Below are 16,346 nucleotides of genomic sequence, written 5' to 3' on the forward strand. Positions count from 1 at the left end.
AACATGTAATTTCAGACTCAAGGCACCAATTTCCCAGTCAGTTTGTAGTGACACTGTAGTGTGACTGTAACAGGCTTTCTGCACAATTATCATCACACATTAGTAAGCTATTCATTTTGGGGAAAGGAGAAGATGAAGAAGTATGGTTAAAAAATATTGTTTCCATAATAAAGGAGGACTCCCCTGCACACAAACCTTTCAAAGTGAGGCTAGCTAAATCAAGGAAAACATATTTTCTGCAGAAAATGGTAAGATCCCTGGAACTTTGACAAGACAAAAAGGGAATGCTGCCCCACGTTCAGCATTTCAAATCAATGGAAATATTTATTTGTGGAAACATTTATGCAGGCAATCTGCTCACATGGATATAAAGAAGTCACATATCAGCCAACAGACTTTAGATTAGCTTGGGTCTCACCTACCAGCAAGTGCTCACTCTTATCCATAAAAAAAATTGGTGCAGCATGGAGAACTAAGATGATTATTAATTCTTTTTGGCTTTTAATCTTCCAGAAGGGCAGCACTCTGGGCCTCTTAGGTAGCTACCTCTGAAGTTTAAGAAATTAACCTAAGATTCTCAGCTAGTTGTGTGCAACCTCCTAGCAATCATTCTTTTGGAACACAGCGGCATATTTATAGTGGTGAATAAAAATCTAGACTGCCTACTTCTAAATGAACTTGCCCCCCCCCCCAAGTTAACCAACAAACTCAAACTAGCACGAGGACATGCTGTATATAGCAGTGGTCCTCAACCTTGGGCCTCCAGATGTTTTGAGACTACAATTCCCATCATCCCTGACCACTGGTCCTGCTAGCTTGGGATCATGGGAGTTGTAGACCAAAAACATCTGGAGGCCCAAGGTTGAGGACCACTGGTATATAGGACGCCGTCACCCCAGTGTGGTTCTCCTTTATTTCATACGCAGACCTTTCCCCTCCAACAGCACACAAATCAATACAAATGACCTGACCCAACAACCTAGCTCGCTCCCCCTCACACAAATAAGTCACACTGCAATCAACTGAACACAACCAACCAAGCTAGGAAACCCCTAACCTCTCGCAACATCAATATATATAAATAAATAAATAAATAAATAAATAAATAAATAAATAAATATTCAAAGGACCTACCCATGTGATGCTGACACACACACCCTACACAAATAAGAGGCAATAGAATGGAATAACAATATCTCCATCTCTCTCCCTCCTCCTCCAACTGCAAGATGTCTCTCACCAAATGTAAACAAACTGTGAAAAACACTATGAATCAAAAGTTGAGACAATATATGTACCTTTTCCTGTTTTATCTGTTTGCTTTGTAGCACAAAAAACCTTAATAAAAACTTTTTTTAAAAAATTGCCCAACTTCTCTGTATGTCCCAGCTACACAGGTGAGGCAAATGGTGTCAGAAAAAGGAAATTTTCCAGTGATGGCATCCTATATCTGTCCCTAGCCAGGCTCACCTGTAACAACCCTTCTGCTTTTCTGCTCTAAGGTAAATAAACTCTTTACTCAGGCATTTTAATGTCGATTTTAGTAAGCTCATGATGCTGCTTTCTGCTATTCTAATTAATATATTTTAAATAGATTGTGTCAAGATCAAGATCAAGAAGAGGTGGCAAGAATACACAGAGGAATTATATCAGAAAGATATGGATGTCTTGTACACCCCAGGTAGTGTGGTTGCTGATTTCGAGCCAGGCATCCTGGAGAGTGAAGTCAAATGGCCCTTAGAAAGCACTGCTAATAACAAGGCCAGTGGAAGCGATGATATTCCAGTTGAACTATTTAAAATTGTAAAAATTATGCTGTTAAGGTGCTACACTCAATATGCCAGCAAGTTTGGAAAACTCAGCAGTGGCCAGAGGACGGAAGAAGATCAATCTACATCCCAATCCCAAAGAAGGGCAGTGCCAAAGAATGCTCCAACTACTGCACAATTGCACTCATTTTACACACTAGCAAGGTTATGCTTGAAATTCTACAAGGCAGGCTTAAGCACGTGGACCAAGAACTCCCAGAAGTGCAAGCTGGATTTCAAAGGGGCAGAGGAACCAGAGACCAAATTGCAAACATGCGCTGGATTATGGAGAAAGCTAAAGAGTTCCAGAAAAACGTCTACTTCTGCTTCATTGACTATGCAAAAGCCTTTGACTGTGTTGACCACAGCAAACTATGGCAAGTTCTTAAAGAAATGGGAGTGCCTGATCACCTCATCTGTCTCCTGAGAAATCTCTATGTGGGACAAGAAGCTACAGTTAGAACTGGATATGGAACAACTGATTGGTTCAAAATTGGGAAAGGAGTATGACAAGGTTGTATATTGTCTCCCTGCTTATTTAACTTATATGCAGAATTCATCATGTGAAAGGCTGGACTGGATGAATCCCAAGCCGGAATTAAGATTGCCAGAAGAAATAACAACAACTTCAGATATGCAGATGATGCAACTTTGATGGCAGAAAGTGAGGAGGAATTAAAGAACCTCTTAATGAGGGTGAAAGAGGAGAGCGCTAAATATGGTCTGAAGTTCAACATCAAAAAACCCAAGATCATGGCCATTGGTCCTATCACCTCCTGGCAAATAGAAGGGGAAGAAATGGAGGCAGTGAGAGATTTTACTTTCTTGGGCTCCATGATCACTGCAGATGGTGACAGCAGTCACGAAATTAAAAGACGCCTGCTTCTTGGGAGAAAAACAATGACAAACCTAGACAGCATCTTAAAAAGCAGAGACATCACCTTGCCGACAAAGGTCCGTATAGTTAAAGCTATGGTTTTCCCAGTAGTGATGTATGGAAGTGAGAGCTGGACCATAAAGAAGGCTGATCGCCAAAGAATTGATGCTTTTGAATTATGGTGCTGGAGGAGACTCCTGAGAGTCCCATGGACTGCAAGAAGATCAAACCTATCCATTCTGAAGGAAATCAGCCCTGAGTGCTCACTGGAAGGACAGATCTTGAAGCTGAGGCTCCAATACTTTGGCTACCTCATGAGAAGAGAAGACTCCCTGGAAAAGACCCTGATGTTGGGAAAGATGGAGGCCACAAGGAGAAGGGGACGACAGAGGACGAGATGGTTGGACAGTGTTCTCGAAGCCACCAACATGAGTCTGACCAAACTGCGGGAGGCAGTGGAAGACAGGAGTGCCTGGTATGCTCTGGTCCATGGAGTCACAAAGAGTCGGACATGACTAAACAACTAAACAACAACAAATAGATTGTGTAAAAAATTGTTGCATTTTTACTGCTTTATTGTAAATTGCTGTGGGCAGGATGATAAACTTTTTTTTTTAACATACTTTTTATTAATTTTACAAAATACAAAAAAACAAAAAAAAACGGTACATACTTAAACCCCTTTTCCACCTCCTTCCCACCCACCCACATGGGTCCTCCCCTGCCACAGAAGCATCCCATGCATGTGAACAGTCAGAGATGGTCCATTTTATGCTTGGATTTCTGTCCTCCTCCCCCTCCCCTGACCCCAAAGCCCCCCCCCCTGCCACCAGGGAGCTCCAGCAAACCAGGGCAGTACGCAGGAGGACATCCATCCAACCATCTATTGTCATACCAAAAAAAAAAGAGAAAAATAGAAATAGGAAAAAAGGAGAAAAAAAGAAAGGGCGAAGAAAGAAAAAAGAAAAAAACAATACAAAACAGAAAATTTTTTCTTGCATTCATAGTTGTAAAACCATATTTTGTGGGCTTCCCCTCCCCCCCCTTCCCCGGTTTTCATCCCTTTTTTATCATCTGCAACAGTTTCTTACTTTATAAAACTACACCTTTGCATCTTATACAACTTATAAATCAATTGTTAACATTTTCATCTAATATTCAAATCACTGAGAAATCAAACTCCCATTTTCTCTTCCCGTGCCTAATTTTTTGTTTTTTCTCCCTCTATAAGCCTCCATATTTTCACATTTTCCAAAATCCATTCACTTTTAAAACTATAACTATTCTCAATTTAACCTTACATCCCCGATTACCGGCTCCACCCCCCCAATCCAGCAAATTCCAAAATCAGCAGACCAGTTATAAACCTGTTAATCCATCCTTAATCACAACATCACTTTCCCTTCACCCCACCCCCTGTTTACAGTCTTTTGCCATCCAGGCCACCATACAGGACCCCTGGATTTCTTCTCTTCTCTGCATATTTTTTCCTTCTTCCCTGTGGGCGTTCTGGAGTTCCAATAAAACCAATCGTGCCCCCCTCAAAAGCAGGGCACTCCATCCAACTTTTTGTAGAGTAGAGTCATCATTTTTTTCGTGGTGTGCTTCATTTTGTGTTGAATCATCACAGTCCTCATCTTCATCTTTTCCTTCCCCATCATTGTCATTCTCACATTCATCTTTTTCAGTGTCAAAAGCTTCATCTCCTAAAAAATCATATTCCGCCATCACCTCCTGGAATTTTTTCTGTAACTCTTGCCGTCGTGTCTCCTCTTGACATAGCTCTATTCTTGTTTCCCACATTAAGGTCAAAACAGACCGCTGGAACTCAGGGGAACACTTTTTTGTTGACATATTTCAGTCCTGCCAAGGTCAAAACTTGTCACGTGGGGTGGAATATGATCACAGTTTATTTTCTCGACTCCATTTTAACAAGCTGGCTGCATTCTTCAAGTCTTATTAACAATAGAGTTCGAACTCACATTTCACAAACACTTAAGCCAAAAAAGAAATTCCACAAAGTCCAGAAATACAAAGTGAAGTAAAAATTGACTTATAAATCCTGATCAACTCACTGGGTTGTCTGGGCTGCCGGCTCCCGAGTGGAAAGAAAGGTTTTTCTTAGGCTGTACCTCTTGTTGCAGGGCAGTCATAAACCACAGTCTCTCTCCCCTTTTCACCCTGCATCAAAGGGGAGATTCTCTTTGATGCCTTTGAGGGATCCTTTTGAATTACAAATCTTCTGTTTATGGCTTCGGGTTTCTATTTACTGTCTCTTTGTTGCCGTGGGGGGGGTGGCTTCCTCTTTTCTCCCCTCTCTCCCAGATCCAAATTATTTTATAATCCAAATCATGAGATTACTTACAGTCTTTTCCAATCGTTTTATTTTCGGAAGAATCCAGCGCTCTCCGCCTTCGGCTTGAAGCTTCTCCCTGCTAGAATAACGTTGCCGCTCAAAATGGCCCCCGCGACTTCTACCCTCCTCGCTCCGGAGCTCTTATTAGAGCTAGCCGAAGAGTTGGGGAGTCCGGATTGGGTCTGTGCCGAGCAAATTGCCCTCGGGACGCCCTTCCCGAGGTTCTAAGGGGCGCAGCGTCGCTCTCGCTGCCCTCCCCACTCCTAGCAGAGACGGGCCGTCTCGGAGACGAGACGAAGCCCCGCCGATCGACGCTGGCGCTGAACCCGGAAGCCGGATGATAAACTTATTTGAGCGTATTCCCTGAGGTCTTGGAACAGGCCTCCCATCAATTCCAACCCCCCCCCCCCATTTCATAAATCTAGAACAGTGATGGGGGATCCTGTGGCCCTCCAGATACTGCTGGTCAACAACTTCCATCATCACTGGAGTTGGGGTTGAGCTTATGGGAGCTGAGTCCTACAACATCTAGAAGGCCACTAGTTACCCAGCCCAGCTCTAGAAAATAAAGATGAGCCTGATTCAGCATCCTGTACTCACAGTGGCCAGCCAGGTGCCTGTGGGAAGCCTGCAAGCTAGACATGAGCACAGCAGCAGTCTCCCCATCTGTATTTCCCAGCAACTGGCATTCAGAAGCATGATGCTTCTGACAGTGGAGGTAGAACATCACCATTGTGGTTAGTAGCCAGCTGAAAGCCTAGTCTTCCGAGAATTTTTTCTATTTTTTTTTAAAAATACATTTTATTCCGATTTTCCAAATTCAACAAATTAACAAAACCAATCTTTTATACAAAATCTTATATTCACATCTTTTACCTTGCTCCGCCGAGCTATGACTTCCCCCCCTCCCTTCATGCGGTTTTCTTGTTAATTCCCTTTTTTGCAGTTCCTTTTTTAACATATTGGTCAATTCGTAAGGTTTATTTTAATCCTGCGAGAGTTTTTAATGATCTACAGTTTTTCTCCATATAGTCCACATATTTACTCCAGTCCTTTTGAAACCTTGTCTCCCCCTGGTCACGAATCTTGCATGTCAATCTAGCAAGTTCAGCATAGTCCATCATTTTTATCTGCCACTCCACAATTGTAGGTAATTCCTGTAGTTTCCATTTTTGGGCTAACAAAGTCCTAGCCGCGGTTGTTGCATACATAAACAGTGTTTGATCTTCTTTTCTAATCTCTCCTCCTATTATTCCTAACAAAAATGCTTCTGGTTTTTTTGGGAAGGTATATCTAAACATCTTTTTCAATTCATTATATAAACTTTCCCAAAATCTTTTAACTTTTTCGCATGTCCACCACATATGATAAAATTCACCATCTTTCTCTTTACATTTCCAGCAACTTTTATCACTCATTCTATACATTTTAGCTAACTTAACTGGAGTTAAATACCATCTGTACATCATCTTATATACATTTTCTTTCAAGGCAGTACATGCTGTAAATCTTAAAGTTTGATTCCATAGTTTCAACCACGCATCATATTCAATATTATGCCCCAAATCTTTTGCCCATTTAATCATCACTTCTTTTGTCAACTCATCTTTTGTATACCACTCCAACAACAGATCATACATCTTTGTCAAAAGCTTTGTTTTGCCTTCTAGCACTTCTATTTGAAATTTGGATCTTTTATCCTCAAAACCTATTTTTCTATCTTCTTTAAGCACATCATTTATTTGATGGTATTCTATCCATCCTGTTAACACTCCTTTAATGTCCTCAAAAGGTTTTAAACTCCATCCTTTTTCAGTTTTCGTCAAGATTTCCTCATACGTGGCCCGCCTCTTTTCCATATTTACTTTCTTAACTGTTAATACCTCTGCTGGTGAGACCCACCAGGGTGTTTTAGTCTCTAACAGCCTTTTATTTCTTTCCCACACCTCGTACAGAGATCTTCTTATCACATGATTCGTAAACCCGGTATGTGATTTCTTTTTGTCATAACATAAATATGCATGCCATCCAAATCTATTGTTAAAACCTTCCAAATCTAACAAGTCCGTATTCTCTAGAGTTATCCATTCTTTTATCCAACAGATACAGGACGCTTCGTAATAAAGTCTCAAGTCTGGCAGGGCGAATCCACCTCTTTCTTTCTTATCTACCAAAATCTTATGTTTTATTCTAGGTTTTCTCCCCTGCCAGACAAATCTTGATAAAATCTTTTGCCACTCTTGGAATTGCCTCGTACCTTTAACCACAGGTATAGTTTGAAATAGGAATAACATCTTAGGTAATACATTCATTTTTATTGTTGCAATTCTTCCTAAGAATGACATTTTCATATTAGTCCATCTTTCCAGGTCTTTCTTTATTTCCTTCCATACTTGTTCGTAATTATCACTGTAAAGATTAATATTCTTTGCTGTCATCCATATTCCCAAATATTTTACCTTTTTAGCCACGTCGAGTCCATGTTTTAACTGTAATTCCTGTTTTTCTTCTTTCGACATATTCATTGCCATAACCTTGGTTTTTTGTCTATTTAATTTGAATCCTGCCAATTGACCAAATTTCTCCATTACTTCTATAGCTTCTGCAACACTTTCCTTTGGATTTTCCAATGTTAAAACTAAATCATCTGCGAAGGCTTTCACTTTAAATTGCTTTGCACCTACCTTAATACCTCTAATTGTAGATAGGTCTCTTAATCTGATCAATAATATTTCCAGGACCATGATGAACAATAACGGTGATAAAGGGCAACCCTGTCTAGTTCCGAGAATTTTTTCTAAGCCTCTTTTAAAGCCATCCAAGTTGGTGACTGTCATTGTTCCTTGTGAGAGCAAGTTCTATAGCAGGGGTCCCCAAACTAAGGCCCGTGGGCTGGATGCGGCCCAATCACCTTCTAAATCTGGCCCGCGGACGGTCCGGGAATCAGCATGTTTTTACATGAGTAGGACATGTCCTTTTATTTAAAATGCATCTCTGGGTTATTTGTGGGGCCTGCCTGGTGTTTTTACATGATGTGTCTTTTTATTTAAAATGCATCTCTGGGTTATTTGTGGGGCATAGGAATTCGTTCATATTTTTTTTCAAAATATAGTCTGGCCCCCCACAAGGTCTGAGGGACAGTGGACCGGCCCACTGCTGAAAAAGTTTGCTGACCCCTGTTCTATAGCACGAGCTGTGTGAAGATCCAAATGTTGATTTGTGCAGGCACAGAACCCATATAGTGGACTGCACAAAAAAGAAAGGTGATGTTGACTCTAGTCTATTCACGATCTATTCTCTTGGAACAGGGCAACTGGATATTGTAGAAAACACCAGAGGTTCCCCCTGATCAATGCAGCTGTGTTTTCCACTCCCATTGAGGAGAAATAAAAACATGTGGAAAACAATGTTGCTTTGTAGAAGTCCCAATTGCCCCCATGATCAATTGCCTAATTATTCCAGCTCTACAGGTTTTTGTTTTTAACATTCTTCCCCCCCTCCCTTTTCCACACAGCTACGATCTGCCAAAGAAGCAAGCTCGAGTTTGCTAATTAGAGACGAGAAAAGTATCGAGTCAAAAGAAGTACGTTTACCAAATCCATCTTATATAGTTATTCTCTCACATCAAGGAGGGGAAAACAAAATTAATCTTTTATTCAGCAGTAGCTCTTCTAAAAAAAGAAACCTTCTCCTTGGAACCTACCATAATGTTAACATATTTCAACACAGGCTTTTACATTGCTCTGGAGTAACCATAGGACTAAATCCCCACTGAGTTAGAATAACACCCTAAGATTAACTACACCATTTACTTAAATCAAGCTATTAGAAGCATGCCTCCTGCTTGCAGACCATCTTTATCACACAGCAGATCATTTATACAGAAGGATCTAACTGAAAAAATTAACCACTTCTATAGCAAATGGGTTGGGTTGGCTAACTTATGTTACCCCAGATGTTGGTTTCCAGATGCTATCAGCCCCAACCAGCATGGCCACTGGTTAGGATGATGGGAGCTGTGGTTCAGCAACATCTGGAGGGCCACAGGTTAGCCACCCCCAGATTTACATATACATCATTCACATCTAATGTCTCCTGCGCTTGACAAAGCATTGGGACAGGTCATCTAACTGAAGCACAAGGCAAAATGGCTGGTCTGAGTGGCAGGAAAAAGCCAGAGACAGTACAGATGCGTATGACAAGTGTGGAGAGAGGAGCAGGAAGTGGATTGAGCAGGACTATGGAATCAGGAAAAAGGTTGTCAGGTTCAAGGAAGTGTACTGCTAATAGGCACATCAAGAACTTAGGCACTCATCACTATCTGAGGGTGTGATGACCACAGGAAAATCCTGTGCATGGTTTAATTTCCAACATTTTTTGTATAGTCACTATGTAAACAGGTGGCCATGTATTAATATATCTTTAAAGGACACGTTTTGATGAAGGAGAACCAATATGGCTTCTGCAAGGGTAGGTGTTGCTTTTAGAATTCTTTGAGAGTGTCAATAAGCATATGAATAGATGTTGTTGTTGTTGTTGTTGTTGTTGTTTTATATCCCACACTTGCTCCCAAAGACAGCCCAGGGCAGTTAAAAACTTGCTTTAAAGTGTTAAAAAACAGCCACAGGCTTGCCAGGGACAGTATCTTTCAGTCGTTAAATGCCTGTGTGAACAGGAATGTTTTTAAATTCATCCTGAAGGTCAATGAGAGAGACTGATGCACCTGACCAAGGAGGGCATACCACAAACAGGGAACCACGACTGAGAAGGCCCTCTCACAGGTCCTGCCAACCTAGTAGCAGCAACACCACCAAGCCCTCATCTGCCAATCGTAGGGCCTGAGATAGGATCATCCAGCAGACATTGTGCACTTAGACTTTCAAACAGTTCCCTCACTAACGATTCATAAGTAAACTTAGCAGTCCTGGGATCAGTAACTATCAAAAGAATGGGAAGCAGACAGTAGGAATAAGTGAACAGTTCTCACACTGAAGGGCTGTAAATAGTGGAATCTCCCACGTATCAGTATTGAGACCTGTGTTGTTCCCCAGCAACTAGTACTCAAGAGTATACTGTCTCGAATCCTGGAAGTAGTAGACAATTACCATGACTAGCAGTCTTTTCCTCCATAAATCTGTATAAATGCCTTAGTCATCCATGTTCATAGGACTCAACTCCTAGGGGACTGAGGTCTCTTCGCCCCCACCCAATAAAATGTTTGAGGGGGCTGCTCCCCTAAGGTGATGGGCAATGCCATTCAAATGATGTGTGTATGCCACATCTTGTGATTATGTGGGGTGGGGCTTACCTGCCCCCCCATATTTTATTCAAGTTGGCATCTCTGCTATATTGATGCCGAACTCTAAACCTCATGGGAGCAAATTGCATAGTTTTACTATGTACTGTGTAACTAAATACTTTGTTTTGTCCATCCTAAAGTACTTCCTTTGGATGACCCCAGGTTCTAGTAATATGAGAATGAGAGAAAAACATATCCATCTATTTCCCCCCACAAAGCACATAATTTTATACAGTTCTATCATGCCATATAAATGTTGTTGTTTTTTTGCCTTTCTTCAAAAGTGAAACTCATAGGCGGTTTTCCAACCCAGCCCATATAAATTTTATTTCCCTTCTCTGCACTTTTCACAGCTCTACAATAGCCTTTTTGATGTTGCACAACTAGAACTACACACAATATGCCAAATGTGGTCACACCATAGATTTCTGTTAAGGACTTGTAGAATGTCACGATGGGCATAATGGCATTGGCAGTTTTATTTCCAATCCCTTTTCTAATGATTCGCAATCCTTTTGGATTTGAGGTACCCACATGCAAATTACATCCTTCCCAAATAAAAAGAAACCCCCAACATTGAACCATAATTATTTTTTGTATGCAGCGTTTTAGATGGAACATGCATTACAAATGCTTCCTGCTGCTTTGTATTATTGGATGGATAAAACTATTAAGAAAACACACTCACCATTCAAGTATGTAAGCATCATCAGCCAGAGAGGATGGGGCACAGAAGAAAATGGAAAGAAAAAGAAATTCACTTCACTAAAGGTGGAGTCAAATGTAAATGAGCTTTCAAGCTTTCTGGCATCTGGTCATTCAGTTTTCATTCTGCACAATTATGGACAAATAAATGGGATTGGTTGATTTCCATTAATGCTCCCCTAATTTATGTACATTCCTGGAGGTAAAATTCCATTCTGACCCAACACTCATAACAACTCAGATCATTTTTTAAGCTACAACAACATTAAATAGGAGTTTAATTCCATCACCGATCGCTCCTGGGGATTTAATATTTCTTAATAAATTAGACAAGCATTCTCAACTCATCAGCATTCAGATCTTAGAAGTAGAATGTGCATAATTTAGCAGCTGTTTTTTTTAGGTTATAGAGTAACTTTTTCTTTTCTTTTCTTACTCTTGCATACTCTCTCACACACATGAACGAAGGAATGTGTTGTCATCCCTTCCTTAAAAAAAGAAGAAGAGTCAACTCAAGAGAAGAGACCTGTTTTTCTTAAGTCTCAAATGCCCACGAGTATGTTTGCCAGGAAAGGAGCTACTTGTAACGATTTCTTACTCCCATCTTTTCCTGATACCTACAGTATAAGATGACATCTTAAAATAAGAGGAATTGATGGTAATACACAAAACAGACTGCATTGCCACAGCTGAAGAGCACTCTTCATCCCCAAGGAACTGGATGATTAATGGGGCTGTGGTGGTGATGGCGGGGGGGGGGGATTATAGGGACTTTCTCTTACATGAAGAGTAATATTCAAAGTAAGCAGTCACCTTCTACAACACGCTCCTTGCTTTCCAATGTTTATGCCAGTTAGTGTTGCACAATCCTACTGAATTCTCTTGCCAGAGAATGATTGGTTCTTTAACGTTATACCATTTAAGTAAAAATGCTTGGTTCTGGCTGGCAGATTAATTTGCTCACTAACTCATTTATGCATCAGCAATGCCACACTACATCTACATGTCTTGGAAAGCTGAAGAACCATGACTGCTACAAAAATCTGAAAACAGGGCATTAGTATTTATCATACTAAAATGGGTGACTCAAAAGTTGTTCTGTACCATCAGGAAAGTTTAAAATTTTAATTCATGCAGTCCAAGATTCCTTTGACAACCAAACATGTCTGAAAAAAACAGACATTTGCTCACTTCAAAAATGAGGGAATACAATATCCCAGTTCATAAAATATATATTTTCCTAAACATCTGAGATAATTGTACTGATATTGAAGAAAACTAAGTACCATTGAAAACAGTAAGATATACTTCTGCAGAAATATGCATAGAATCAGTCTACTAATGTGTATTTAGCAATACTCTCCCTGTCTCAATTTCTTTGACAATGAGCATACATTTTATTGAAAGCAGGATTACCAATTTCACAGGCGCCTCTTGTTTTTTTAGCTCTGAGGAACGGGAGGGAATGCGTTTGGATAGTACTGGAAAGAGAAAATACTACAGCAAGTGTACAACTGTGCAAGGTGAAGAGGAGGTGATACTAGGAATATCTGTCAGTCAAAAACGATCTTTTGAGGCTTCTATTCATCTCAACAGACAGAATATACTTCCCTACTGCCGATAAGACTAGAGGTTTACCAGGGATAGATATTTTTCTTCTCCTGTTCCAGCTGTCTTCACCTTGAAATGTAAACTTTCCAAGTGATGCAGACAAATATTTAAATGCTGCTATCCAGTGATCTCACTAGGAAAGGAGAGATCAGCATTTATTTACCCCGTAAAAGAATTATTTTGTTTTTAAGTTACAGAACTTCTTATGGACACCAGCAGCTCTGAAGTGTACTTCCTCTGCGCAAATAGAGAAATCAAAGTGCCTTAGTCCTTGTTTTGCTTTTTGACAGCACTGACAGCAAAATGATTTCCATTGGCAGTGCTTGTTTTCAGTATGTGTGTGTGGGCACATAGGATTCATGTGCAATAGCATCTTTCACCTGTGGAATTATTCTTCCAAAGTCTATTTACGCTGCAGTCTCTCTTGATAAATGCAAGCTTTCTTCGTCAGCGTATTTGCTAGGCAAAGCTTAGCATCTGTAGTTGCCAGCTTCTGAGTGTAAAGTGCCCTGAGAGACTGCATGAAAGGCACCAAATACATGCAAATTGTTGTGGGTAGTTCCTTGACAGCAGTGTCTCTGCAACTATCACTTCCATTTTCTCTAATGCTCAGAGAAAGCAGCTTCTAGGGCTAAGGGGATTCATTCCATAAAAACAGTTTAAAATATAAAGTATTTGATTACGTGAGCAGATGCACCAAAATAAATTCTTCTGCTTCTCGCAAGTTGTCTGGAAACTCTGTGGATGGGAAAGAACTCCTCTTTAAGGCATTTACTCTGGAAATCAATACCTGTGTTGTGCTCAGGACTGGTCCCACCCTCAGGAAGAATAAGGCCGCAGATGCTGGACCCTCCCTGTCATTCCTCATGAGCCACCCAGCCAATCCTTTCTCTCAGAGGACATTGCTGTGTGAACCACACAGCCTGGTTTGTGCACATTAAGATAGCTTGTGGCCCTCAGGTGTTGTGAAAGCTACCATTTTAATACCAGTATGTCAACGTAACAGCCTGACACGGGGCAGAGAGAAGAGAGTCAGCAGCAACATTGCCACCCACTCTCCTCAGCTGGGCTGCAGCGCACATGGAGGCAGCTTTCTTGTGCCCAGCCACAGCTCCACTCCCAAGTCAGGCCTGTCCCGGGGGTGCAGCAGGCTCCCTTCCACCTGCCCCTGTGCGCAGGAGCATACGCTCTGCTGCTGCTGTTTTGCACTCTCTTTGTGGGATTTGGGGGGGGGGGTTGCCTGGATGTAATGTCTTCTTGAATACTGATAATGCTTCTTGCTTGCTTGGATGAAGGACAGAGAAGTGTCTGTGCATATGAAGAATAAACTATAGGCTACTGCATAAAGGTAAAATTCACATGTTTTCTCCTGGCCCTGCCCATCATTGGTATGTGCCCCCCTGAAGGCTGCCAGAAGAGATCAAATCAATCAAAATACTTTATTCGACCGATAGTCAGAAAGCTGCCAGAAGAGAGTGTGGCCCTTGGGCTCAAAATGATTCCCCATCCCTACTCTAGACTGCACACTGTTGAAAGGCTTATAAAAGACCAGTAGACTAATTAATATGACCAACATACTGATACGTCTTGCAAGTAACTGCTACCTTTTCCGTGCATATTGTGTTGCACTTCATTCAAGTGCCATTTGAGTTTCGGTACTTTGATATTTTCAATAAACAATGCTATTTGCTAAGAATCAGTAAACCTTTGCAAATCTGACCACTGTCTCCAATATCACTGATTTGCCATTTTAATTATTCATGCCATATCTGAATCTTCAGAACCAAGGAGCTCATATTTATTACAAATAGATCCACATTGCAGTGGGGGAGATGTGAAGGAGAAAAGATGGGAGACGGCGGGGATTATAGGTGAAGGGGAGGGACCAGAACAGGTCTAACAAGACACACTCAAAGCTGATGAGGAGCACAATAGAAGTGGGAGGGTTCTGAGGGTTCCTTGGCTATCACTGATTATGTATTCACTCAAATTCCATTAAATGTAATACAGAATTCTATATTGAGATAATGGAGAAATTCCTATACAGCTACTGACAATCCAGAGAGAAACAAGCCTGGAGTATCAGATCCTTGCTTTAGTGATTGCCAGAAGAACAGGAACATAGGAAGCTGACTGAGACTGAGAATATTAGTACATCCCTCTTGAGTTTCAGACAGGCGTCCTTCCCAGCTAAGGTGGATGCTCCCGTTTTCCCTAGTGACAATGAATGCTACTACAGTCATACCTCATGTTGCGTCCGTTGGAGGTTGCGTTTTTTTCATGATACGAATGTGGCGGACCCGGAAGTGTTTACTTCCGGGTTTCGCCGCGTGCACATGCGCAGAAGCGCTCTATCAAGCTTTCGCGCATGTGCGAAAACACTGCTCGGGTTGGGGACTTTTCGGGGTGCAAACAGCACCCCAGAATGGATCGGATCTGCAACCCAAGGTACCACTGTTCTTGTAAATATTTCGGGGGCGTCTTGTCATCTGTGCAGCCAAGGACATCCATACACGCTGCCCAGGCTTGCACCCCGGGGAGGTCACTTTGGTGCTGCTAACATAGTGGTTTGACTTCATCCCCGGAGGTGCACTCCATTGTATCTCAAGACAGACAGATGCCAACAGCATTCCTATAGCAGAATACATGTACTCAACAAGCAGACGATTGTCACTGGCCCATGGAATTCTAAAAAGAAAACAAAAAAGCTTCCCCCAGCAGGGAGATGGTGGGCACAGTCCCTTCATCCCCTGGATATAACTTAGTAAATGATCCACTGAAGTGGGGAGGTATGTACAACAACAAAAAATGCAAAGAAATAGGAATATACCAGCCCTGGTCTGACAGGTGGCTTTGAGCAGCATTTGATTTTTGACGTGAATCTTTGCATTATATTAAATGTCACACACTGGTGCATAATTCCTGTTTTAGATAACCTGCTTCAGTTGACTCTGTCAAGTACATTCTGCTGTCTTTGGCTGAAGAGATCCCTACCCCCCACCCCTTGTATATGAAAGCAGAAAAAAATCAAGCAAGGGGGCCTACTTACATGTTTCGAAAAGAATTCGTCCACCTCTCGGAGCAGCTTTTCCTGGCACTCAGGATGGGTGGCCAACAGGTAAGTGGCAAAGGAGAGGGCACTGTTGGTGGTTTCATAGCCAGCAATCAAGAATAAGGAGGCCTGGCCAGCTATTTCATCATCACTCAACGTTTTTGGATTTCGCTTCTGAGGCAGGCCTTTGCTGGCAGATGTCTCATTTTCCTGAATGCAAACATCGGCTTGGCTGACCGTGTCAAAATGTTCCACGGTGATGTCATTAGCAGAGCTCCGGGCATCAAGCATCAGCTGGAGGAAATCCCTGCGTCTCTGCAAAATGCACAGTGAAAACATTAAGTCAGTGAACAAGCATGTGGGTGTAGATTCAAGCTAATACAGCTCTATGATACCTCTTTTCTCCAAGGGGCGAGCCTCGTTTTTGGCATTGCCTAACAATTACTCATACTGTATTGTAAAGGCTGGGTGGTGTGAATTTTCTCCCCTTTTAGCTTCTGAAATTGGGAACAAAGGATGGGGCTGCTTAATTCTTCTCCGTCCTTCTTCTTCTTGTCCTATCACATCACCCTCTCCCCAGTTCTCTCCCACCTGCTGGGATCTTGGATCTTTTCTCCCACAGGAAAAAAAAAGAAGAG

The 16,346-nt window shown here is 41.6% G+C and overlaps 1 protein-coding gene across 10 annotated transcripts in view; it reads right to left on the bottom strand.

Moving 5' to 3' along the window:
• TBXAS1 (thromboxane A synthase 1) overlaps nucleotides 1-16,346 on the bottom strand; it is a 254,516-nt gene that overhangs the window by 56,956 nt on the left and 181,214 nt on the right. For all 10 annotated transcript variants that reach the window (XM_088652216.1, XM_035128282.3, XM_088652215.1 and 7 more), the window contains one exon: nucleotides 15,706-16,023. In XM_088652216.1, coding sequence (XP_088508342.1) covers nucleotides 15,706-16,023 — 318 coding nt within the window. The remainder of the gene's footprint in view (nucleotides 1-15,705; nucleotides 16,024-16,346) is intronic.

This window comes from Zootoca vivipara, chromosome 9 (assembly GCF_965207765.1).
Source record: "Zootoca vivipara chromosome 9, rZooViv2.hap1.1, whole genome shotgun sequence".
In the NCBI taxonomy this organism is placed as follows: Eukaryota; Metazoa; Chordata; class Lepidosauria; order Squamata; family Lacertidae; genus Zootoca; species Zootoca vivipara.